At 42.4% G+C, this 27,193-nt stretch overlaps 1 protein-coding gene across 2 annotated transcripts in view; it reads left to right on the top strand.

Moving 5' to 3' along the window:
• The first annotated feature begins 8,698 nt into the window (after window positions 1–8,698).
• Window positions 8,699–27,193, top strand: part of PTCHD4 (patched domain containing 4) — an 80,787-nt gene continuing 62,292 nt past the window's right edge. Inside the window, exon 1 of one of the 2 annotated variants that reach the window (XM_054383718.1) lies at window positions 8,699–9,124. In XM_054383718.1, coding sequence (XP_054239693.1) covers window positions 8,699–9,124 — 426 coding nt within the window. Of the gene's footprint in view, window positions 9,299–27,193 lie in introns of both variants that reach the window. The other variant, XM_054383717.1, reaches the window with a different exon arrangement.

The raw sequence follows: 27,193 nt of genomic DNA, 5'->3' as shown, positions 1-27,193 counted from the left end.
GGTAAGATCTCTCCCTAGAGGCCTCCAGAGCACCCTGCCTATCTCTCCTGACTGTGTTGTGAATTTCAGCTCTTTAGAGAGGAGCTTGACACTGAGTCAGATAAACTGGATCACATTCCCAGTGAAGTCACTGTATAAATCCATAGTCTCTACTGATGGGGGAATCTGTATCATTCACTCACTGACATTGGCTAAGCAGAGCTTCTTGCTATTAAGTTCATTAAAGTAGTACAGTGCAACAAAGCCCTGATATCATACATCACATTTGCTCTATGTAGTGCATATACTGTGTCAAAACCTAGGAGCATCCAGAGTTTTCATTAAGGCAGATACATCCTGAGTTAAATTTATGCTTTACCAGAGACTTAGGGCACGAAAACTGAATTTCTAGCTGGTGTACATGGGGACAAAATCACTGAGTTTCTGGTTTTATGAAGAAATATCAGTCCTTTTATCTAACCGTATGCTTTTCTTTTCTCTTTGCCTATCTTTCCATTCCAGTCATTCATAATCCACTCTTCTATTTTTCTATTTTATGGTCATCCCACAGGAGTAATGTGAAACACAATCAATCAGTATTTGTAAAGCATTCTGAAGCTATCAGGTGGAAGGAAGTGTATAAATGCAAATTATTATGATTGCTCTTACATGGCTGTCAAGGGACCTGCAAACAGAATCAAGTCCCCATCTATTCAGATATATGTGACTTACATCTTGTGAAAGGATCTGGAAGATAAAACCTGAGGAAGCACAGGATGACAGAATTTCAGCAACATATAGGTAAAGATGGTTCAGGGACTATTTAGAAGTTTAAGACTGAATCTTTGTTAAGACACAGATTTTTGTTCAGTTTTGTGTCTAGCGCTGTCTACAATACCTGCCTTTGGAGTATCATTACCGTGTGTTGTCTATATTGATCCACGTTGTTCATAATGTAATGACCTAGTGTTTCTGGGCTGCTCTTGCAGTCAGCATTATCTAACACAGCTTTTATGGTGCAATCCATGTGACCATTCTAAGACAGCCACTTAATGACAAATAGATGTCACATCATGTGAGAAATTATGCCCAAGTGTTTCTCTTCATTGAATTCCCATTGGCTGGAGTAGGCCCAGACGACTCTCTCAGATGTAAGCATCTACATTTGATTAAGCAAATCCCATCCTATAATCACCTCTGTCAGTAGACTGAATGGTGCCAGGGAACATTCCTAAGCACTGGAATGCAGTCATCTATGTTCTTCAATTTTTAGAATGGTGCCTGGAATGATTCTGGCCCAAAACAACCAACATTTTCCCGGTGGATTCCTGAGTGTGGGTCAGGATCTAGCACCAGCCAAGGGCCATTCTGAGCTGTCGGTTTGGATGCAGCTACCTTATTCCAGAGAACGAGATACTTTAATGCTACAGACACAGTCAGGCTGTGCCAGCTGGCCCCAGCACTTGAAAATGGGCCCTGGCACTGCTTAGTTTACTACTGTAGTCATATCCACAGCTCAACAGCGATCACAACTGTGGCTGGGAACATTCAGTGGTTCTCCAAAATAGGCCTGGTGATCTCAAGTTGTTGGAGACTTACAGCCCTGCTATTTGAGTGGCATCCCACAGAATCAAAATAACAGAGTCAGAACAGGAACAGATCCCTTCCAGACAACATTCAAATGCTTCACACCCCTGTCACCACTCTCCCACTGGTGTAGTGAACAGCTGGACTGTCAGTTTGCATGGACCCATGACCATGTAGGTTTACTCTTCATAAAACATGCTCTTTGGTTCCCTATCACAATCATCTTGTGGCAATGCAGCTTTGGAGAATAATAAAGTACTTCATCTTGAAATGCTCTTCTACCTCTTGTTGAAATCACCATGGCCTTCATGTCATTGAACAGTCCACAACACTGTCAGGTGAGACTTTTTGCATGTCTCTTTATGTCACTTTAAAGAAATAAAGTCTTGAAGCTGATTGCACTTTGCTCCTTCTCATCAGTTTCTGCAGCAGCTTCTCTTAATGCACTCAGCCCTGTTCTAACAGGACTCACAACAAAGGCCATCTCAAGCCATCTCCATTGCCACATGACATCATCCTCTCATTTGGGCTAAACAACAAGACTACCCTCCATCTCCGTAAGAAGGTGAAATAATGCAAGGCAAATATCCAAAATATTGTCAGACCAAGGATTAATACCATCTATTTTCTTACTGGGATTCCTGTGCTTAGTGGTGTCTTTTCCAGCTTCCTCTGTATCTGTAACATCAAAACCACATTGCAATAGCTTCCCCAGTCAGCTTGAAAACCCACAGGACTCATATGGTCCCTCCATAAAGGCCTTGGGGAGGACATGGGTAGCACATATACTTTGCACTTCCACAGGTTTGCATCTAGAAATGCGTTGTAGCAGACACCTTTGTTTTCAAAGTACCTTTCCAAATAGAAAGGAACATGAATATAAAGACATATGGTGACAGAAGAAATGAATATTCATTGTTAGTCTTTTATGATAGTAGGAAGCACAGTAATAAGAGTTGAAAAGGTAGGTTTTAATTTTTGCCAAAGTGATAAGGAGAAATACATGTGGGAGCATATTTGTTTGATTTTTTTCACTCATCTGAGGTGGCTTCCTCAGCCATTTACATTTTCTCCAGCTCAATCAATATTTTCTCTCTTACAAAAGAAAACAAAACCACAACAGAACCTCCCCACCCACACAAAACGTATTTCTTAACTGCCTGCTGCTCCCAGCTATCTTAGCAAGCTGCCTTCTTTCAGCATTTTAATTTTTCAGTCGTCTCAAGAAGCACAATACATTAGCATTATGCATTTGATGATGCTCTTGTCACAGATCTCACAGCTCCTTGCTAACATCAGAGGCTTTCATTAGGTAACACTGCGAATTAGCTATAGTTGCTTAGAAAATGGCAAGTAAATTTTTGCAAGAAAAAACCTCCAACCCTAAACAGGAGCAAAATGTCTGTATTTCTTCAAATAATCTTCAAATCTTGATGAAAATCTGAAATTAAAAAAAAAATATGAAGAATTAACTGGGAAATAAAAATATATTTTAAATCTGCTCCCAGAAGCTTGATTTTTTTAATTGACAGTTTTCTCTTTTCAAAACTAAAATAACTTGTTTTCTGTAGGAAAAACAAAATAATCCACTAAAGATAGAATAAAACAGTGGGTTTATGTCCAATATTTTTCAAAATCTGTTTTTTCATATGTAAAAATATTGGCCAATTTTATTCAACATGTGCCAACCCTTTGAAAACCCTGGCTTGGCAACCTTCACTTATGTAAGTAGTATTTTAGCAACTTCACCAACTGCCCTGCAGATACTTAAATCACACCTAGCTGGGGGGAATAAAACTTTTAGAATTGTCATGGTTTAATCCCAGATGGCAACTAAGCATTGCACAGGCACTCAGTCCCTCCCACCCCCAGCAGGATAGAGAATAAAAGTAAAACTTGTGGGTTGAGATAGTTTAATACAACAACAACAATGATAATAATAATAATGATAGTAATGATTAATAATAATAATAGAATTAGAATATACAAAACAAGAGATGCACAATGCAATTACTCACCACCAACTGACCAATGCCACGTCAGTTCCCAAGCAGTGTCCTTTGGCTCCTAGTTTACATGCTGAGCACATCATATGGCATGGAATATCCCTTTGGACACTTAGGGTGATCTATCTTGGCTGTGTCCCCTCCCAACTTCTTGTGCCCCTCCAGCCCCCACTTGCTGACAAATCATGAGAAGCTGAGTAGTCCTTGACTCAGTACAAACACTATTTAGAACAAATAAAACATCAGCATTATTCTCCTCCTAAATCCAAGACACTGCACTTTAGTAGGAGGAAAATTAACTCATCTCATTCAAAACCAGGACAATAATAAAGCTGAACATAGGAAAAATGTTTTCATGAAAAGTATTGGTCGGGCATTGGAAGGGGCTGCCCAGGGAGGTGGTTGTGTCACCAACCCTGGATGTGTTTAAAGGTCATTTGGATGTGGTGCTTAGGAATATGGTTTAGGGGTAAACCTTGTAGAGTAGGGCTATAGGTTGGACTTGGTGATCCTGAGGGTCTTCTTCAACCTGAAGGTTCTGTGATTCTATGATAAGAAAAGAGTACACAAAGGACCTGATATTTTCTTCCTCATTTACAATAATTTAAAAGGTTCTTCAGCATCTATTCCTTTTGTTACAGCCTTCTGTGTCTTTGGTAGCAGCCTGACTGTTCATACTTTTCGTCAGTCTCAGATATTTCTGTTTAAAATCTCCATAGTCAATGGGTGCAGGCTTCTGGTCATACGGGATGCAGGCACAGGCACCTTGGTGCTTCACACCCTCCATTTCTGAAGCTGGCAGTGGTTTCTCAACTATTTTCAAAACCACTACAGAGCACAAAACCAAAAAATCAAATTCAGTCACAGTAACCACAGTTCGGGTGTTTTCCTCTGAAACTTCCTCCCCAGCTCTTACATTCTTCATAGCTCAGTACTAGGCACAGACACCCTGTGTCACACCTTTCTACCTCTGCCTTTCCTGCCTGGCTCCTGTACATTCCTGGCCCTGAAGTTCAGGGACTTTTAGAACTTAAATGTGAACCACTAAGAGAAGAGATTTTCTTCTAAAATCTACATTTCTAAAGCTAAATTCATTATCACACTGGAGGATTTTTTTAATAATTTGAGACAGAAAAATCGTCTAAGCATATGAACATGAGCTGCTAGTCTGTCTGACGTCCATTACATTTAATTTATATATACACAGCCTCTGTGACTACTCTAATTTTTACCTTGTTTTGTCACTATTTAATGTCTCCTTGTACCACTAATTTTTATTACATTCACCCAGCTAATAAACCATAAGAACCTAAAATCACTATGTCAATACAACTGTTTGTAGCTTTACTTGCTTGTTAACTAATATATGGCAATCTGGCTCTAGGATATCTCACTCTAACTTCTCAAATACCTAATCAATATACCCAGGACAACCCCTTGAGCCCATTAATAATTCTTATTTAAATTATTGATGAGTTTGCTGTGTCTCAGTAACCCTCTGAGCTGAACACAGTGCAGCCACATCAGAGTAACATAGAGACTGACCTCTCCCTGCTTTAGTAAGTAAATTTGTATTGCTTTGGCTTTCTGCTATGTAATGCTTTTTCAAAACTCTGTCCACCTTGCCCTGTGCTGTAATCTCCTCTTCTTTTTTTTTTTTTTTCAGTCAAATAATTTTTCCCAAAGTTGTCTCCTTTCTGGGAGCAGGCTACTTCAATTATTTTCCCCAGATAGAGTTGCATTTTTTCCTATGCTAAATCTTATTTCAAATATTTCTGAATGTTTCAAATCTCTCTGTTGTTTGCTATTTCTCTGGGCTTCAGACTCTGTGAACCATCATTCAGCTTCCCCAGCTAACATTCCTGATGTGTCAGTTATTCCCCTTTAAAGAGGATTCATCGGATGACACCAGGGAGGATATAAATATCAGCATATCCCAACACTGTTCTCAGAAAAGTTGCTGATGCCCTGCTTGTTTCTGAGATATACTTCAAACTGTTTTTTTAGATCCTTCATGGATTTTGCCATTTGAGATGACCAACACTTTGTCATCCACATTACCTGGTGGGGCATAAATGCCAGGTCACACTGCTACTGTGTACTCCAAGGGACAGGTCAGACCAGCTGCCAGTGCCCTTTGGCAATAGTGCTTTATTATCCTGCTCAAGAAGGAAGCAGTCATACTTTTTATTGCACATATTTCTTTGCCCTCTCTTTGCAAGGTCTGTGCTTCAGCAATGCTGTGTCTGAATGCTCCACTGCAGCATCCTGGCAGACACACAAGTTGTCCAAGACCCAGGGAAGCTGCAGACTTCAAATATTCTTTACCTTATTTAGACACTAGAGGGACCTGCTCCTTCCAGGGTGGTCCAAACTGATTGTACTGTGTTCTGAGATTTTCCTGATCAACAAAAAGATCTGGCCAAGCTCCTGAGCAATGATCAGCTCTGTGGAGGGCTTACTGCAAAAGGTCACAGTAACCAAGCAAAGTGATTGCAGCCATCTCCCTGCCAGACCAGGTAGCAACAACATGCAAGCTACAGAAACAATGAGTACCAAGGATTTAAAGGCTAGAGGCAGAACTGCTGCAGCCTGTGCTGAAGCCCACAGTGCTAAGGTATCTGTCAGTAGCACCCATAAGTTAGATACAGTGACATACTCTGTCAAAGGCTATTATAAGCCTGTGTGTATAGAAATGAGGAACCAAGTTCTGACTTCTGACTCAAGGTCTCGCTTATGTGTGTAAGTACAAAGGCTCAATAAAGCCTTTGTATTTAGACTTTATTCACTGGGAGCACTCAACCATCGGCATAAGTGTGCCATAAAACAGACAAAGTGTTGTAATTTGTACCAATGGAGCTTAGTATTTCCTGGGGGTGTGGAGGCAGATTTCCATCACAGACGATGCTTTAACATGAGCAAATAGGAGGTTGATAGCTTTAAGATGAGCAAAGAGGAAGCTGATAGGGTCTTTTCTATAGAATTTCCCACTCAACCTCTTTCTTTTGTTGCCTGTAAGAACTCCAGCTCACATTTGCAAGCACCTCCAAATCAGCCGTATCTAGGCCACTAAACAAAACAGACTGAAATTGAAAGGCGTGTGCTTGCAGTGCCATTCACATATCTAAAAAATAAGCCAGTTTTACCAGGGCAGCTGAGAAACAGCCACTGATTTTAGTCAGGTAGGTTTCTAATCCAACGTTCCCAACCTCTCTGTTGCATCCCCAGGGAAAACTTCACATCTCTGAACTCCTTCAGCACCTCAGGCTCCCAATCTGTCTCAGCGATCTAACGCAAGCCCTCCAAAGCCGGGCTCCTTCTATATATGTACTGTTCACCCATGAGCAAATAAGGGTGTCAGCAAGAAAAGGATTGCTGGATATTGGGTTTTTCTCCAAAACATTGATAATTACTTGAAGCTGATCGTTCAGTCCTGGATTGGGCAGAGTCTGCTACCTGACAGCATTGAGATCCCCAGTTTCTACTCTTCCTCCTCCTGGTTCAGCAAGAGTTCATAAATGGAACTTTGCTTTCAGGTTTGCACAACGCCCTTGGACCTTTCCCCAAAAGAAAGAATTTCTGTTTGACTAGTTAAAACTAGTTAAAACACAGCAGGAATTTGGTGGACAGGGAGACACCAAGCAGAAATCTGCATTTAGGTGGGATGGGAAGAGGGTGGAATGGGGGTGGGGTGTTTTTAAATTATGTTCTGTGATTTGGACTTATCAGTTAAGTATAAAGGTCCTGCAAAGAAAATCTGCCTTTCCTGCTGTCTCAACCTGCAAGGGGTTGTCAGATCTGCTAGGGTGGGATCTGTTGTCCCAATCAGTCCTGGCTGAAGCTTCTGGGGGAGCAGAGCATGATGCCTGGGTAGTTGTTGGGGCATCTCTTCTGCTGCAAGTGCATCCATTCTTTACTGCTCTCATTTGGGCCGGGGAGCTGCAGAATTTTTCTCCTCTTATGTAATGGTCTGCTGGTGCCTTTTGCTTAGAAAACCTCTTTTTACATGGAGGGTGTCAGGAGCCCCGTCCTACCTCTCTAGGGTCACTACTTCGAGAGTGGCCAGGGTGGGGAGCAGAGGTGCCAGGCTGTCGAGCAGCAGAAGGGAGCAGCTCACTCCTCCATCCTCCCCTTGTCCCAAGCCCTTCCTGGAGTCACTCTCCCCCTTACAAAAGCGTGGTGCAGCTCTGCCTGGGTGATCTCGGGTTGCAAATGCTGGAGGAAAGTGGCAGTTTGGGTTGGGAGCTTTGCCTGGAGTGGTGCGTGTGTTCCCGCCAAGAGCCACAGCGTGGCTAGGGCTGGGCGGGGTGCGGAGCTGGGGGATGCAGCAGGCGTGGGACTGGGGGACATGAAGCAGGTGTGGGACGGGGGCACGGAAAGCGGAGGGCAGAGCTGCCGCTGTGGGGAAGCTCTTCGCAAAGTCCCCGAGCAAAGCCCTCCCTCCTCCGGCACCGGGGGAGACCAGGGGCACCCGGGGCGACCCCGTGGCTGCGGCCGAGCGAGGGAGGGGCGCGGCGGGGTCGGGGGCTGTTAAAATGCAGCATCATCCTCCAACCCCGGCAAGTTCCCCGCGCGTCTGTGCTGTGCGTGGCGGGGGTGGCGGGAGAAAAGCAAGCAGCGGTGCTTTGCAGCGAGGGGGGGAGTGTGTGGGGGAGTACTCCCGGCGCTGTCTGCACCGCCCCGGAGAAGCGCTGCTGGCCGCGGGGCTGCGCGAAGTGGCGGCGGGCGCGGAGCGGGCACTGCAGAGCAGGCAGCGCTCTCGGTGCAACGCCTAAGCCTCGCCGGCGAAAGGGGGGCACTCGGGCGGGGGGGAGGCGATGCTAGTTGGCTGGGGAGGGGTGGGGTGGAGGGAGGGAGGAGAGAGGGGAAGGAAGGGAAAAAAAAGAGAAAGAGAAAGAGAAAAAAAAAAAAAAAGGCAAATGACACCCCCCCCCGCCCCCCATCCTCCTCCCTCCTCTGCCCGGTCCCTTCCACCCCCGATACACACACACGCGCGCACACACACCCCATTGATCAATATTTGGCCGTCTTGCTGCAACTTGCTGCAGTCTTTTAAAGGAGTAGTAGAGAGCGAGGGAGAGAGAAAGGGAAACTGACAGGAAGGGGTAAGGAGCTACACATGTCACATGTGCTTTCTAAGACGGCCAGGAGCATCTGCAGGCAGGATCTGGTGGAGGATGCTGCGGCAGGTGATACACAGAGGGCTCCAGTCGTTTTTCTACAAGCTGGGCTTATTCGTGAGCAGGCATCCGGTGTTTTTCCTCACTGTGCCCGCAGTCCTGACCATCATCTTCGGCTTCAGCCTGCTCAACCGCTTCCAGCCTGACACTGACCTGGAGAGCCTGGTAGCCCCCAGCCACAGCCTGGCCAAGATCGAGAGGAGCTTAGCCAGCAGCCTTTTCTCCCTCGATCAATCCAAAAGCCAGCTGTATTCGGACTTGCACACCCCGGGAAGGTATGGCAGGGTGATTCTCCTCTCCAAACCTGGAGGCAATATTTTGCATCAGGCTGATGTGATCCTGCAGATCCACCGAGCCGTGCTGGAAATGAAGGTGAACTACAAAGGCTATAATTATACTTTTTCCCATCTGTGTGTGTTGAGAAATCAGGATAAGAAATGCGTGCTGGATGATATTATTTCAGTGCTAGAGGATCTGAGGCAGGCTGCCCTCTCCAATAAGACAACAGCCAGGGTGCAAGTGAGCTATCCCAACACTAAATTAAAGGTATGCTCTTACTGCATGCTTTTGCCAATTAAAGAGGCAGCACTTCATTTCTTGTCCTAAACAGCAAAGAGAAATATATTCATATCTATCTCTCTCTGTCTAACTGTGTGTAATCTGGGCTTTCCTCGGGAAGCAGCTGAAAGCCATACCTTGCTATTGTTCTGTATGAGGAGGACGGGTGGGGGGACCGTACACTAACAAACCAGAAGCAGGGAGTGGAGGACAGCTTTGGGACCTGGAGACCTTGCAATGCCTTGAAGGGTTAACACCTTGGGGAAAAAGTGACAGGAGGTTGGTGGGCAGTTGAGAGCTGGGATTCCACTATCACCTTTTTCACCTTCACTGCTGTGATGTGATAATTTAATATAGCCAGTAAAGGCTTTACTCAAATGCCCAGTGAGCTCCTGTATCACCTTGCTTTGCAAGTGCCGTAGGAGCAGCAGGAGGCTTGGGCCAGGAGAGATTTTAGGTATCCTGCCCTTTTTTTGTTTGTTTGATTGTGGGGTTTTTGTTTTGTTTTTTAACCGCATGTAAAGAAGGGGAAGGGGGGTGGAATTTTTGCTTTTGGTGTGAAAATAAGTAACTTTGCCTTTGATGAATGGGTTGGAGTTTTGGGATGGATTCCATCAGCCAGGGGCTTCCAGCAAAAGTGAAACAAGGTAAAAGGTGAAAAAAGTGTCAGTCTTTCCAATTAAAAGAATAAACAATTCAGTGCAAATTATCTCAGGAGTATTTCCCTGGGACACAAGCACCCATCTGCTTTCCCTCTCATCCAGAGCAGTCCAGTCCACCAGGACTAACCTGCTATGAGCAAATAAGGTGCAAAGTTTGCAGGTGGCTACTGAAAGAAAGTTTCTGTGAATTACAGTATACCTACATGCTACCCCAGGCATTGCACCAGAGGCAGGATTTATTTATCAAAGTGTAACAAAATTCCTAGCACACTAGTTACTCGTAGCTCAGGTCATAGAGAAGAAGAAATAATTCTTCTTGTAAGACAGAGAGGCTTTTTGGGCTTACCTGTCCCTCCTTTTTTTCAAAGAGCTTCTCAAGGATGAGGAATGTAGCTCTCTTGAAAGTACCAGCGAGGTCTTGAAGTTATCGTTTGTTTCCTGCTGTTCATTTACCAAGAAAAAAATAAAGCCTGTCTCAGCCCCAAAAACTGAAGCAGAGATGTAGATTGATTTTATTGGTCTTTTAGCTTCAGTAAAAGGGCCAAATAGGATAGTCAAGATTTGGTCCCATTGCTCTAAATGTTAAGTGACTGCTTTGTGCAGAGTTGAGGCAGAGTGGAGTGTGTGGATGTGAAAAAGTGTCCTTGCTGCTGCTGGAAAGTCCTGAGTGTAAAGAGTGCTCAGAAAATGAGTTATTCTGGATTCCATATCCTGGAACAAATTTTACCTTTTAGTTTACTGTGTAGACAATCCTGCTATTGTGGAATTAAAGTCCTTTCTTTCTATTCTGCTTGCTTTTAAGTGAAGATTAATATAGTTCAGTGGAAAACACTGATAATCTGTGATAACATCATTATAAACCAGCATTATACAAAAATAGCCATTCTACCCTCTCCACCTACACTTCCTCCTTTTTTAAAGATAAAAGAAAAAATAACTTGGTCTGGATTAGAAATTTAATAGAATGAATGATTGATAGATAATTCATACAGAGAAAGGTTTTCTCAAAGTATAGATGCCTTACTATGAGCAACACCAAATACCACCCACCACCTCCAGTCCCCCAAGTAGTTGCTGTGTATCATCAAGGTTGAAAGAATAAGGCCCTTATGTACCTAGGTTTAAAGATGCACAGAGCAGGCAGTTCTCTACCTGCTCAAAGAGAGGAGTTAAAGCCACCAAAATCTGTGACTGCACTTTAGAGAAAAGCTGAAAACTGCAACGCACTTCTGTGGCTAGAGAGTGTCCCTGGCATTAGTGAGAAAGAGAAGCACACTTTGCCACAGTTTTTCGTGGTATGGTATGGTAAGGACTCTGTTGTGGTGTAATCTGAACCTCTGCTGGCCTTCAGCTGTTTTGCGTTCCTGGAGACACCTTCTCTATTCTCTTTGGCTTCAGCTGCTGGGAATAAATTACTGCCTTGGATAGATTAATTCCCTAAGTCATCTCTATCATCTCTGGCCCATGTATGAAGGGTTAAGAAGTTGTGGGTCTTGCTGTCCATCAAGCCATCTTTGTTTAATCTAGACTCCCAGGCTGCTTAGTAACCTCCCTCTGCACCTCTGAGGAAAGGCTGTAGAAACCCAGGTCTGTGTTGCTTACTTTGTCTAGCTATGTTTAGCTGGAAATATCTTAGATGCTGCAGCAGCTGAGGTAGGTCAGCCTCTAGATGTTCAGCAAAGGCAAACAGCCCCTGTGGCTGCAGCTATGAGGGTTGAGGGTTTTTTTGCTTGTTTGTTTGTTTTGCGCTGTGATGTGAAGAAGTGGTTGTGGCTAGACCGCATGGGAATGCAAGCAAGAGGATCAAATCTGCCTGCCTTAATCAGTACAGACCAGTGTTCATCACAGTGTCCATGTCCTTCGGAGCTTTCTCAGCTAAACTTTCCTGCACCGTAAGGACCCAACAGGATCTTCTAGGTTGCCTGACTTTCTCAAAACCACATTGCTTGGCTAATAATGGTAGATTTTGCTCTGTCTTATTCTTTTAGTAATAGCATCAGGTTGAATAAAATTCTTCTAAGAACAATAAACTATGAAGGTGTCCCAGATATCTTTAATCTGCAGGGACATGAGTCAAGTGTCTATACTGGTCTAGGAACTACAATGCTGACAATGCTGAGCTGTTCCATTTCTCCTCCTCCTCCATCTGGGAGTTACCAAAAACATCTTGTAGTTTTTTTCTTTCCCTCAAGCCTTGTGAGGAGCTCTCACTTCATCCCTCTTCTCATCTCCTGCTAGTGGACAAATTGGTTTGATTCTTTCATGTGAGACTGGCCGAAGACTGGCTGTGGGTGAGCTCTTGCCAGGTCTTTCACAGGAGCTTTTTGGGAGCCATGTGAGCAGGTTTCAGTAAACTGCTCCAGTTTTGAGGCAGCTGTTACTGGGCTGCAAAATCTAATGACACTGCTTGGCTTTTCCTAAAAAGATGTGTCTTTGAAGGATAATAATAATTTAATCATGACTTGCTGTGATGTTGGATGGGTTTATGGCCTCTAATAAGTCCATCTTCACTGCCCTTCTGGGAAGTCTTGGTCTCTCCACTCACCAGAGGAGGAAAGAGAGATGGCGCTTACATCCAAGGTGCAGCCTGAAGTGGGGTTTCAAATGCCTGAGATGGGGTTTAAATCTACTCTGTCAACACAGGGGTCATTGTAGGCTACTTTAGCCCAATTGAACTAGACTGTAGGAAAATGCCTGCAACCATTGCTCTGTCTAGCCTGTTCATGGTTACTGTGATGCTACACTGCAGTCTGCAGCCCAGCCAGAAAGTGACTTCCCCAAGGTCATGCAGATAGACCATGGCAGAGCAGAAAAACAAAGCTGGATGTGTGAAGTCTGAAGTCTTGATGAAGACTTTTGAGATACATCCTGGAGCAAGATAGCTTATGCTTTCCCCAGCCCAGGACAAAAAAAATCCCAACCACTGTTCCTGTGCTTGGGATTCTGCCTAACCATGTAAACTGTGCAGGTCTACACTGAGCACTGACCTTCAGTCATCAAACTGTTAAATCGTAAGTTTTGACAAATCCCAGCATCATTTCTGGTCAGTTAAGATTTTCAGGACAATGCCAGAGCATGAATTAGGAGATAGCATGGGAAAGGGTTCATTCCTGGTTGCTATATCTACTGTGTTCTGGGGATAACAGTATGTATCTTGGATATGTTGTACCCCTGCCCCTAGGGCCAGAGTATGGCCTGAGGTACATCTGATTCATTGGTATACATAAGGATTACTTCTTAGGTGCCATGAGATATGAGAAGTAGAGTGGGTTTTGACTTTGATTTGCCAATAACGCCAACAAATTTGAAATTTGCTGTCCTTATCAGGAAAAAAAAAAAAAACAAAGAAAAATCATTACAAAGAATGAAAATTGTTTCTCACACAGTCCTTTCCTTGGAGGAAAAAATAACATTAAAAAATAATGAAAGCTTTTTTTTTTCAGATATTTCACCTTTATTCTTTCTTTTCATATTTATTTGCTAGCTTATGTGAGAAAAGAAAGTAACTTGGAACTTGTCTCACTGATACCAGAACGAATATGACAACTTCTGGTTGAAATGAGCTTTCGTAAGCAGATTGGGTTTTGTAATGCTGCCTTCAATTAGTTATCAACCATTTATGAACACCGGGCTAAACAGCAGCCAATAAACCAGACATCTTTATTACCACACTTGTGATGAACACATCAGCTGGATATTGAGTCCTTTATTGCTTAAGTAGAAAAGTTACTTGCATTCACTTAGCATCTTGAAACCTGCAATTGCAGATTTGCTATTGGCCGAATTCTCTTTTTTTCTCACATGAACAGCTTGTAAATTTAATTGAATTTTGCTCCATTTTCATTTGTGTAGTCTTTCCCACTGCTCTAAGATGAATCTCTCATTAGATAATCCTGAGGCAAGGGCTACATCCATGGGACAGAGGGGTGGAACAGCCCACCTACATCAAAGTAGGCATCTGCATATACCCACAAACTGATTCCTTCAGTAAAGTTGGTTCAAATGTAAGATTACTCTGACTCCATGGAAAAGATGCTTTCTTGGAAGCAATGTGCCTTTGCACCCATTTGATATCACCCATCCCAATCCAAACCTGTAGCTCAGGATCATGTGAAATGCTCTGCAGCTAGCAAAAGCTGCTAAGTCACAGCAAAATCAGGACAGGACTGGACAGACTGAGTTCAAGACAGCTGCTCAGTATCTTGGAAGCAAGTGTAATATTTCAAAGGCACATAGCCTCTTCTGGCTCACAGATTAGGAAACATTTGGAGTGAAAAAAAACCCAGAACAACCCTCTTGTTTCTGTATTGTTCAGTAGGAATAGGAGGGGCTCCTCACCCTTCTTGCCTATACAGGCCAATGGAGCTGGATTCTGCAGCAGGTGAGCTGTCTGCCATTGCTGGGACATGTTCCTGTAGCCATCAGCTCTTGAGGACATGATGAGACCATCCACCTGCTCTTCCTGAGTAAGAAATGAAGTGTTTCCTTGCCTTTTTAGGAAAATTATCCCCTTCTTCCTTTGCTTAGTACCTTAGGAAAGGTGTCTTTTAGCTCTGATGGACCAAGTGTTAGGACAACCCTCTTGCTTAAAAGGAAGGTCAGGCTATGAACCCTGATGGCACCAGGGACGCAAAATCAGATTAACCTGTACCAGAACAAACAACCTATCTCAACATAAACAGTAGAAAGATAGCAGAAACCTATCAAAACAAGGATGGAGTTTAGGATGCTCTTTGTGCATTGGCATTCTTCAGTTATAAACTTAACTTTCCTTATGACGTCTCTGCAGTAAATTGTTTCACTCCACTAGGGCTGTAGACCAGATGTTCCTTGAGTGTGGGTCTCATTCCTTCCTGAATGAACAGTGGCCATGCAGAAGACTGCAAAGAAAATATTCTCCATTGACCTTGGTCAGCTGTTTCATGCCTTTCCCTCCCAGCTATTGCACTTTTTAGTTTTGTCAGCACTTGCAGGGGGACATGGCCTTTTACGCAATGCCAGGCCTTCTGGAGACCTTGCCATGATGTGAATAATAATAAACAATTCAAAGGTTGTTTGGATAGAGAGAAAAAGAAGATGCAATTACAAGGCTCTTTTGGTTAGTAATGACTACTCGTTGTGGATCTGGGATGGATGTCAACAACTTGCCAAAGGCAGAAAGTCCAGTAGCACTTTCCATTGCCCTACAATAGCTATTTTGTGGGTAGACAAAAATAATTATATCCTTTATGAAATATTCAGATAATGCTTGACAGTGTTTCTGTGCTGACATAACATCTTCTAATCTCAGTCATCCCTTTCCAAAACATCTTTGGAGCTCCTTACTGTACTGGCTGTGTGAGCTGTTGGAGTGCTCTGAACTGCTCCCTCTGGATTTACAACAGATGGGTCTTCTTACTATCTGAAACAAGAGTTAAATTCAGATAGCACCATGCTAGCAAGGTGAGAGAATAAAATTGGTGAGTCTTAATAAAGATGATGTGTCATCTTCTGAGCAGGCCTTTGCAAACAGCCTCTCTCAATCCTTCCTGTAGGCTCCCTTCAGGTATTGGAAGGCTGCTGTTAGGTCTCACCAGAGCCTCCTCTTCTCATGGCTGAACAACCCCAGGTCCCTCAGCCTGTCCTTGCAGCAGAGGTGCTCCAACTCCCTGATCATTTTCATGACCCTCCTCTGGACCCTCTCTGTCAAGTCCATGACCTTCCTATATTGAGGGTTCCAGACCTGTACATAGTACTCCAGGCGAGGTCTCACCAGAGCAGAGTAAAGAGTTAGAATCACTTCTCTGGATCTGCTGGCAATGCATCTTTTGATGCAGCCCAGAATGTGATTGTCCTTCTGGGCTGCAGGTGCACATTGCCTGCTCATGTCCAGCTTCTCATCCATCATCACCCCCAAATCCTTTTCCTTAAGTATATGTGGGTAAACATATTTCATGCACATCTTTCTTCAGTGGTAAACAATGTTGTTGATAAGCTTGTGCTAGAAAATAATAATTCTGAAAATAATAATTTAAGAACGAAATCTGTATGAAAGCTTTTCAGTCATTAGGACGTAAAAGACCAGCATCCAGAGTGCTGCACAGCTGTTATTATTATTCTTGTTGAAGAAACCTGCTGACTGGTTTTCCAGTTCAAGTGAATTGGGTTGTTAAAATCATGATCTCACATTTCTACAGGATGCTTTTCATTTAGGCAGATCCCACATCCATTGCACACTCCTAGTGCGAACAGTGAGACATGCTGTGCATGGCTAGGACTTGAGATGAAAAGCAGCTTTAAATACAGATGAAGCAAAGTCCTCAACAAGGTAGGAAAGCAGGTGCTGTGTGTGCTAGAAAGGAGAGGGGAAAACATCGAGAGGCAGAAAGGGCAAGCTACAAAGTCTTTTATACCTCTGTTGCTCACCACATTAGTCCTGTTCTCTGTTTTCCTACCTACCAAGGTTCAAGATGGTCATGTGAGGAACAGATAGTAAAGGAAGATCTTGATAGTGGGACTGTGAAGCATCCTACAAAGGCAGAGAGCAGTGACAGAGCTCCTGAGTGTTTCAGAGATGATCACATGCCATGACATGTGTCATTGCCCTGGATTCACTGGGTGTGAATTAGCTTCACTTTTACACTGGTTAGGCCATTTGGGAGCAGGAGCTTTGGGTGAAATGCTTGGAGATCACTAGAAAGCGTGATTTGCTGGCAGTGGGAGGACTTCTCAGTAGAAAGAATTACTGTGGAACCAATTCAAAGGGCAAACTGGGAATAATTTGTTAGTCAGCAGCTCTGGTGTGATACAGGGATTCTGCTTAAGCTTTTTGTTCTTGTTGCCTTGTTAGTGGGTAACTCCTGCACAGTGCCAGTTCTGCATGCCCTACAGCAGCTGTTCCAGATATCAGACAGCCCTCCCACAGCCCTGAGTCAGCCAGATTAGCTTTTCTCACTGGTTTTGTGGGTTGGCACCAAGCATGCCCTCCTCTGGTCCACTTTTGTTAGTATACTGCTACTGCAGCGAAGGAGCTCCTGGGGGGATCATGGGTTTTTAGACCAGCATGTCACCTAGCTAATGTTTCAGAAAGGTTTTGGTCTGATAATGACCTATAACTACAATGGAAAAAGTCAGTTGGCATCACAGGTGTATAATGTTTCCTGAGCAGATAGGCTGGCAAATGTTTCAGCACTTTCCAGAATAATTAATCTTTAAAAATACCAATTGCATAAGACCTAAAGCCTGCTTGGCGGCTCTGAGAGCATCTGAGAAGACAAAGAGCAGTCCTGCATACCTGTCCCATGCCTTTGAAGGCAACATGCATTGCAGAGACTTTAAAGTGTAATGCAGCCCGTCCATCAAGGGTACATAAACTGAGATTAAAGACCAAGCTCCTAATGGGCCAGTCTGCCACAATTAATTCCCTTGTGCAGCTGGTGGGAGACTTGGGAGGTGCCACTGGAGACTTCCACAGGGAAGCCCAAACATCTAGCATGTATCCTGTCACATTAGCAGGGAATGTAAACACCACCTATAGGACCATTTCAGGGGCACCTAAAACTTGTAGGTACCTGCTAGGTACCTAAGCAAGACAGAAAAGTTGCGCTTGTGTAAGGCAAGGTCTTGCTTTTTTCACACCTTGCATAATTGTTTCTACCAGTGTTACCCAAGTGTTGTCAGTCTGATGGAGAGGTGTTATTCTTACCACATACATGGTGCATTTTCACACTCCAGTGGCTTTGTAAAGGTGCTACGATTCAGAAGTGGCCATGCAGGGTTTTGCTGCTTCTATGCTGTCACACATTGCTTGTACTAAATCATGCATTACCTGTGCTAAATCACACATTACTAAACAGGTTTAGTTTGTAAAACAACTTGCAGTTCATTAACAAGAAAGATACTGTTAGCAGTAATTCATTATGCAACACAATCTCTTGTTGGATGGTACCGAGACTTAAATATATATCACCCTTTTCCTAACCCTTTTCCAGGATGGTTTCTTAGAATAAAATTTGATTTGTTAACAAAATACATCAACAAGTTCAGTTTTGAGCAGCTGCAACGTAGGAATATTCATGTGCATTTTTCTTCTTAAAATCCACACTTCAGTTTCCTCATGTTCCTGACTCCCATGTTTCATTTACAGATAAGTACAAAGCATCCTCCAAAAGGCATTGCACCACACAGGCTTTTGGATTCAGGTGGCAAACCAGCTTGTCTTTGAGAGGGTGCAGTAATAAATGTTCTATGTGTTTCTTTCATAACTAATGTTAATTTTCCTGTCCATAACTGATTTTCCATTTGCACATAATAAAACCTGGTCATCCAATTGATGCACAACAAATTTGTCAGTGCAAAATGCATAGAAAGTTGGAACACCAGCAAAGAAACATGAGTATTTTGTAATGTTTACAAATGTCTCTCCAGTCTTTTCTTTCACCAGACTTCTAAAATTAACACAAATATTAGGCTTTAGGTGTATGCACCAAAATAATTTTCACAATCTTGACAAGCTTAAGAGCTTTCCTGCTATTGAAAACTATTTGATGTTTTGGTTTTGAGAAAAATTTCATTTTAAAGAAGAGGGAGTAAAGCTTATACCCTTACAACTTTTACCATCTTCTTGCCTCTACTGTAAGATTTTGGAGATAGGAGAAAGAGGAGAACCTCCTTGAAGAGAAATTTGTATTATAGAAATGCCAAATATTGTAATTGCCTAGGTTCAGTGGTCTTGTCAACAGAATGTTCTTCTCCAAAGGAAAATTAAAACTGGTCATTTGTCACTACCTAACAGATTTGAGCAAAGTTCCTTTAAACATAATTCTGATACTTTTCTTGTGGAAAACCCAATTTTTGCTCTTCAAAGTAGCAAAAATGACATGGAAAAAAAAAAAAAGGCAGAATAGGACTTTCCCCCCACCCTCACTTCCTTTAGAACAGCTAAATATAAGGTAACTGGGATAGAGAAGAGCTCAGAATGAAACTCAAAGAAACTGAAATGCACCTTTAAACCATTTGAACCAGATCTTTCCTATAGTCTCTCCATTGAAGATACAAAGGACAGGAATGACATTTCAGATGCAGTTTTATGAAAGAGTAGTTTGGGGCATGGGGTGGTGATTTTGGTGCAGGATTTTATATTCTGCTGCTACTCAGATCTATCTCTACCTTTCATTGATCTTCACATCATAAAGTGTTGTGGTACTGCTAAAGAAATTCAGAGAGCTGTTGGAGTTTTATGAGCAATCTCATGCTGCTTCCATGTACCATCAAGAGGTCAAAGACATAAAAGGCTTATCAGGTCAGTGTACCCCACTCCCTGGCCTGTGCAGGATTATGAGGAATCCTAATGGAAAAATTAATTCAGACTGACTTGGATGGGAAATCAGTCATGTGGGTTGGAAACTTGTTGAAAGATTTTTAAATGAAGTATCATGATAAATGATAATGTAACAAGTTTATGGAAGGTATCTTGCAGGGTATCTGGAGAATTTGTGTTAGGCCTGGTCTCATCTAACATCTCTATTAATTATCGGGAAGTGTAATTGCATTGCACAGGAATGAAATTCACAAATAATATTAAACAAGGAGGAAATGTCAGCAGTAGCTGAGTCAGAGGATTTACACAGACAGAACCAGAACTGTTAGAAACCTGAAGAGAAAATGAAACTATTTTCTGAAGAGTTCTGATCTCATTATGATAATATTATATATTGCATTATGCCAAAGGGCAATCTAGGGTCCTCCACTGGAACGTACTCCTGCTAGCTGAGTTTTGCAAAGGTCAGCTTGAAGTTGCAGTGCTTAAATTATATGACCAAGGTCAAAGATAAAGAGTGTGTGTTAAAGCTGGGATTTTGCAACCCCCCAGAAAGGGCACTTAGTTTTACTTCTGACTCTGAGACTGCTTTGCGAGTATGGACATAACACTAATCAATGTTGTCCTTCATCCTTTGCCTTCTTGAAGATCAAGTTAGGCAGGACAAAGACAGCTCCATGTGTTGAATTTGAGTGTTGCTTTGGAGCTCATGGATGATATGTTAAATAATCAGAGAAACTCTGATTATTTGGTTTGGTCTTTGCCTTGGTCCTTTTGGTATTTCTAGAGTGAAACTGGTCTTCTGGAGTTTTGTGCTGACTATGGGTTTTGGATGGGCCAAAGCTTAAGTTGTTTTGCCGTGTTGTGCATCACCTTATTGTTTACCAGCACTTCACATTTGAGTGTCCTTATACCCCTAAGGCCACAAATTTGCTCCATTTTGTTGAGTATTGTTATTCATTAATTATATTCTGCTTGTGCCAGGGAAAAATTCTCATAGCAGACATTCTTAAAACTCAGTTGGGCAGAATAATTACAAAATATTCAGCTGGATCATTTCTACTATTTTTTGTCCAACTTGAGCATGATTGCAGACCAAGTCTTTAAGTAGAGACTGGTGATGTTTGTGAAATGGGTTATGGAGTCAGGCTATTTTTCCTTCTTTTCTTGACAAACATATCCACAATGTTGGACCATTTCCTATAGCAGCAGATGATCTGGTAGTAAACCTGGCCTGGTCTGCAGAGTTGGGATGTGACTCTGCCCTGCCACTGAGGGTCCACTATGTATCTCTTTGTGGATGCTCATAAAGAGAAGCACGATGGGAATGCAAAAGATGGGATGTATTTCTTCCCATTTGAGCTCTTTTATCTTCAGCATCTAAAGGGAGTCCAATGCACAATCAGAGGAGAGAAAGGGAAACCTCCAAAAGGAATGCTTTTTGCTTCTGATCAGCTACATTAGGAGGGGATGAACTCACCCTTCAGAGACATCACGGACCAGGAAAAGAATGGTCATATTATGCATTTACCTTCCAGATGGTTAAAATTAGGTGAGCTGAATCACATCATATATTTATTTCAAATCACACACATACACACACACACACACAATAAAGGCCACAAACTTTCAATAAGTGTGGGAATATGCTAAATATGGAGATCTGTATAGAAGAGATCTGTGTTAGGTGAAGTATTTCCCAATGACCTTGGGAATAATCGACATTTGCACTGACATAAGAAAGAGCTTCCCAGGATTTCAGGTGTAAAGTCAAGGCTTCTTCTCAAGTCTATTGCAGCTTTGTCTCATGTTGCATCTCCAATATGGTTTTGAAAGATTCTTTTTGGAATTTGTTATTAGACAGTTGCAAAAGAACTAAAGTACATTTATCTGAATAAGGAATTAACTTCCACTGAAGGAACGAGAATTAAATGCCATCCTCCTGCAAAATAGATTGCCAGATATTGGCAGTTTATTGCAGCAGGGAGACTGAGATTTTGCAGAGTACTCAGAAGACAAATGCTGAGATTCTATCATCTGGAAGTGCTTTACCATCTGATTACTCTTTGACTTAATTTATCAAAAGTTTTCCCTAAATATTTATTTGTTTGAAATCCAGAGCAGTTCCTTTGCTTTAAAATTTAAAGTCTGAGCCTTCCTGTTCTGCCAGAACCAAAACCTTTTCAAATAGATTATACTAATAGAAATTGAAAAGTCACTTTGCACTCCAGGGGACTTTGAAAAGCCTTTTTTAATAAAAAAACCCCAACTTGTATTACATTCGAGTAACTGTAAAATGTCTATTTGGGAAAAAAAGTTTCAATGTCTTGCAGGGAAATGTCTCAGAAAAGGTGAAGTTTGTTGCTGGTTTTTTTTTTTTTAACAATGATTATACTACATTTTGTAAGAAGTGCTCATACAGAGTGGGTAACTTATTCATCTTGTTATCTTGAATTCATTCTTAACAACAGCACTACATTTAACATGTAAATTTAAGAACACATATAACCTAGCTTTAAGCATTTAATGAAAGTATTTAAATTAGAGTTTAGGACATTGTAGGCTTTAGGAGGACTAAAAGCCCCAGGGATGAGATTCAGTCTATTTATGGTCAAAATTGCAGTCTGGAGTTGCCCCATTTTTCTCTTGTCCTTGAGCAGGCAGCCTGGTAATCCTGGCATTTCTACCTGGCAGGTTTGGTTGGGCAGCTCAGCACCTAACGTCTGCCTTTTTGTGTTTTGAGTCTTGTTCTGGCTGAAGAAGCACATCCAAATCAAAAACCCTGCTTGAAGTTAATAGCTGCTGTGTATTCGCCCGAAAGGACAAATACTCATCCGTGAAATACAGCCACCTTGAGGATGAAGCTATTCAGGTGTTGCATACTTGACACCACCACCATACTATGGGGTTTGAGCACAGGAATTAAAGAAACCTTCTGCCAGCTGGCAGCAAGGAGAGGATTAAGTTTTTGGGTTTTTCTTTCCTTTTTTTTTTTTTTTCTTTCTTTCCCATTGAGTTTGCATAAACATGGTTTATTTCTTCAATCCATTTCACCACATGCCACATGAAACTGCTGTTCCCAAGTTTGGCAGGAAGACAGTGTAGGCTCAGGAAGGAGAAGGAAGGGATTTCTTTGGCAGCATCGCAGTTCATATTGTGAAATATGGCAACTAAAGAAACTCCAGCCTCACATGGGAAGATCTTTGGAGCATGGGCACCTTCTTCAGCTCTGTATTTGCACAGCACCTTGCACAGACCATGCCAGAACCTCACTGATGACTTGTGATTACGGTCTGAACCAAGACTCCAGCATCTGCTGTACCTTGTGTTGGTCCTCTTGGGCCTCCACAGCCCAAGGGCTTAACCAAGATGAATTGCTCCCATCATGTGGAGCTTGACCAGTGGCAACTATCGCAATCTCTAATTGAGAATTTCAGGCTAATGGAAAATCTTCAGATCTTCAGGTTGTGTCATGCTGGTGTTTAACACTTTTTTATCACTGCATATGTGTTTTGTGCTGAGACTGCATGCGATACCCTCTCCCACAAAGTATGGCTAAAAAGATAAATTGGCTCTTATGTCAGCAGAATTCCAGTGGGAGAGCTTTCTAGTGATGGGGAGCAATGAGAAGCCCAAAGTAGAGATCATACCATGAACTTTACTTTCTTTACTTGAAAAAGAATTAAAGAAAACTTTTTGGAGAATCTCACATGCCAGCACCTTCATCTCTGTGGGCTACTAAATATGTGAGATTTTATCATGCAGGGCATGTGTTACAGGGTGATCTTGAGACAGACTTTATAAGTATAAACCCTACCTGCTGATGTGCATGTTTTGGGGGTCGAAAATCCCTTGGAACATGCTGAATTCAAAAGTACTTTGAGTGAGAATCAGATATCTGATATTCAGGTCCAGAAATCCAGCTTCAGTTATATTTTAATGCACAAATACAGGCCTACTTAAATGCCTCATTCTCACTCCACCTTTCCAGATTCTGGTCCATTGTTATGGAAAAAATAAAGGAAAAACATCTGAAACTAGACATTTTTTTGGCTCTCTCCAGCTAACAAATGGCCAAGCTCATTAAAAAAGTGTGTGCTGGAGGGAAGTGAGGGATGCTTCAGGGTAGAGAAATTGCTTCAAAATGCCAAATTTGAGATTAAAAAGAGGGAAAACTGATTAATTACCTCTTAAAAAGGAGGAATTTTCAGATGGAAATGTTAAGTGTTAAATGTATCTGATGTGTGCAGTGCCCTGTCATCATTGAGCACCAGGAGAGTGGACGCTTCTGATAGGCAAGAACACAGCAGCAGCTTGCATTCAAATGTTGGCCTTAGTTAAGCCTCCAGACTGCTTAGCTGAAAGTTAACCTCAAAACCATGCTAGCTCCAAAATCTTGCCACATCACGCTTAGCACTGTCTGGTTCTCAGTTATTTCTTTTCTTCTTGTCTTTGATAAAACATTATCACAGTGTTTCAGTACTTTGGTTGCTGGTCCCCAGAGAAACCAGGAAGAGCAGAGATGAGTAAATTAAAGAGATGTTTGCCAACATAAAACATAATTAAAAAAGAAAAAAGCACCCTTTTCTGTGTCATTACTGAAACTTCAGGTTATAAGAGCTTAAGTGATTCCTGTGGATCTGCTCTACTCCTCACTTTTTATTCTCTACAGTTCATTTTTTAACATTTCCTTTAGATGGAGTAATAAAATCAGGCAAATCCAATTCCTTTTGCTTCCTGGTACGTTTCCTTCCTAATTTCTGTTTGTATTGGACTTAAAGCAGTGGAAGGAAAACAATTAGAAGAGGCATGCAGGGGGATGCATGAAAAGAAGAGAGCCTACAAATACATCATTAAGAACTTGTGATCTCATACTTGTCCTCCCAAACCTCTTCAGCTTGGGCATATGAAGCGTGTGTTGAAGTTTGGCAAATACTTTTGCGGCTATGGAAAGAAGACAAGAAAGGAGGTTTTCATGATTTTTAGTGTTTTCTGATGTCTTTTTAATTTTACTTCATGAATCAGGTTCTTTAACTCCATGGACTTCAAGAAAACTTTAAGATTAGATGTTTACAGGAGACAGAAAGCATACTGGTGAAATATAGTCCTGTTTATTGCCATTGGAGAAAGCCAAGACCTTCTTGAACTGACAAAAGTCTCTTAGATTTCACTGGGGCACAAGATGGCTTTAATTCATTAATGTTACTTAATTTTTGTTGCAAATTTCATTCAAATCCCTGCATTTGGGAGAAGGATTTCTTTGTTCAAAAAAATGAAGACTTGAATTCTTTCTCTCTCTTCGCAGCAGCTCATTTCACTTTCTTGTTATGTTGTGGTGGGTTAAAATTCCCCTCCCACATTAACAACTCCAGACTAGCTCAGTTCAGAAGGAAATGGAGCTGTATTTACAGGCAAAACTACAATCTATAATGAAATGCAATGAATATGTACAAATATACACTATTCACAACATTTACAAATATGGACAATTAACAGAAAAACACAACAAAGCCTCCTGGTGCCAGAGGGGCCCTGCTTCTTTCCCTCCCTGCCTTCCCCAGACCCCCCTGGCAGAAGAAAGAAAGCCAAGCAGAGAGGCTGTTAAACTTAGCTTTTCAAAGTCAGTATGCAGGTGTGTGCTATCTCCAAAAGCCAGAAAAGAATCGCAGAACTGCCCAGCAGAGAAACACCAGGCAGGCTGACTGAGAGACTGCCCATACTTTGTTTTGAGTACTGACTCTTAAACATTTCTCTCTCTCCAATGGAAGTGTTTAGAATAATCAGTATTTTGCTTTCTTACACCCAATGGTGATTTTTTTACATTCTTTTACCTTTCTGCTCGAACTCTGTGAGAAAAAAATAAAGGCATAGCCTTAAAACCACCACATTTGTTTGCTGAAGAGTTGAAAATTTGTAATAAATGTGAGACTCCCAAAACTGTCTTCCAGCCATGTTATGGAAGACACTGTCTTGGTGTGTCATGGTTTAGAAATGCACAGAGACTGAAAATTGGGCTAGATGGACCACTGACCTCCCCTGAAAAGACATTTTTTGTCTTTTTATGCTCTGTAACTTTCTTCCTTTACACACTGAGTTTGAGCTGTGGATGAATGAGAATTAATATGGAGTATTCATTAATACGGAGTATTCATTAATACAAAGTCTTGATGCTGTAGATTCCCAGAGTCTGGCAGATATGAGAAGTGGTAAATGTGTTCTTCATACACATGCCTGCTTATGTGAGCATGAGTGTTTAACTGTATATATCCAAATATTGGTGTTTGGTGCATCTGTCTTGAGATATCTCTGTCTCCTCAGTGATTCATTCCTACGTTTCTACTTGGCACAAACAAAATCTTTGGGTTGAACAGTGCTGTGCATAAGACCACAGAGAAAAGCACAGCTTTTCTAAACTGCATCTGGGTATTCTTTGTGGCTTAGCACCTGGCAGAGGCCTCGATGTTGTCTCTGTTTCCATAGGTAGAGGACCACAACTGCAGCATGAAGTGTAGGAGCTTGGATTTGCCCTTCTAAAGCTGTGTGGCACCTCCTTGCAAAAGTCTATCATGAAGCAAGAATTGACTATATGAAAAATGGGTGGTCTCCTGCTTGGTCATGGGATAGAAAAACATTTTGGGGGGAAATTCTCATGTCTCAGTGCAAAGCTTCTAGGTAGCTGAATCAATCCACTATGATCTGGAGCTGGCCTGCAAAGAGTGCAGGGGGAGGAATATGGCCTTGTTCAGAAAACTCCAGTAATCACTGCATTTCCTATAAACAGAGTAAGCCTGTAAACCTGTATACCAAGTCTCTGCCTTCTCCCTCTTCCCCTGCTGCTCACCCTTTGCATGTCAACTTGTTAGAGGCCACTGGGAAGTCCCCAGAGCTGGGGATAGGGTGTAAATTCTCCTGCCCTGTACAAGTCTCTACACACAGGTCTAGGGCAGCAGAGTACAGTTGTGCAGGGCTTGCCCGAGAACAAACAGATGCCAACAGGAAGAAATAATACATCCTGAAGTGTGATTTTTGGGGTGGAAATGCTTGACATTTCCTGTTCTCTTACATTGTTGTGAGAATGTCTGGTTAGGGTGGCTAAGCCCAGCCCTGTGTTGCTGCTCTTCTCCATGCTGCCACATGGCCAGGGTCCTGTGGGGAGGCAGGTGGGAGGCTGGAGAGAGATGGGAAGGCTGTGAGCAATGAAGCAGTGCCAGGTGTACTTGTCTGCTGTCTCTGGCACAGTGGCACAAGGCACGGGAGACACAACTCTGCTGTTTGCTGTAGGATTCAAAGTAACTGATCCACCTGCTTTCTCCTGCCCTCTTTCTGGATGTTCAATGTGCAATGAGAACCGCTCACCCTGTGTATTTTTCCTCTCCTGGCTCCCTTTTTTTCACACCTTGAGGCTCATTAAGGCACCTCACTCCATAGCCCCACTTTTATTTTACAATCGCAACAAACTCCACTTCTTTTGCATCGTTGCAACTCTCTTGCTACAGAAATGCTCTCCCCATCAGCTCTTCTGGTCTGTGGTGATTCATTTTAACATCATCCTTTGTCTTGGGGGATTTAGGGGCCATGATGCCAAGACACATCCTGACATTTTGCTCTGTGATACCAAGGAAGGGCCAGGGTGTGAAATGCAGAGTGCTAAATCCATTCTTATTACCTTGAGGGCTTTTGATCTTGGACAGGACAGAGCACAATCTCAAAGGACAATATATGCTGGGGAAGCAGCTGTGGTTCTGGGCCTGCTGGAAACAAGAGGACAGCAGTATTTTAAGATCTGACCTGGTAGATTTATGCACCCAGGCTTATCTATGACTTGAAAGGTACTGCTGACATGACGGAAAATGAACTGTCACTGTCAGCAAATTTTGCTGAGCCACACTCCACAGAGATTCTTCTCCTGTCATCTCACCAGTC

Source organism: Indicator indicator, chromosome 9 (assembly GCF_027791375.1).
Source record: "Indicator indicator isolate 239-I01 chromosome 9, UM_Iind_1.1, whole genome shotgun sequence".
NCBI classification, from domain to species: domain Eukaryota; kingdom Metazoa; phylum Chordata; class Aves; order Piciformes; family Indicatoridae; genus Indicator; species Indicator indicator.
The sequence above is the reverse complement of the archived record's forward strand: the minus strand, read 5'-3'. Positions and strand labels throughout refer to the sequence as shown.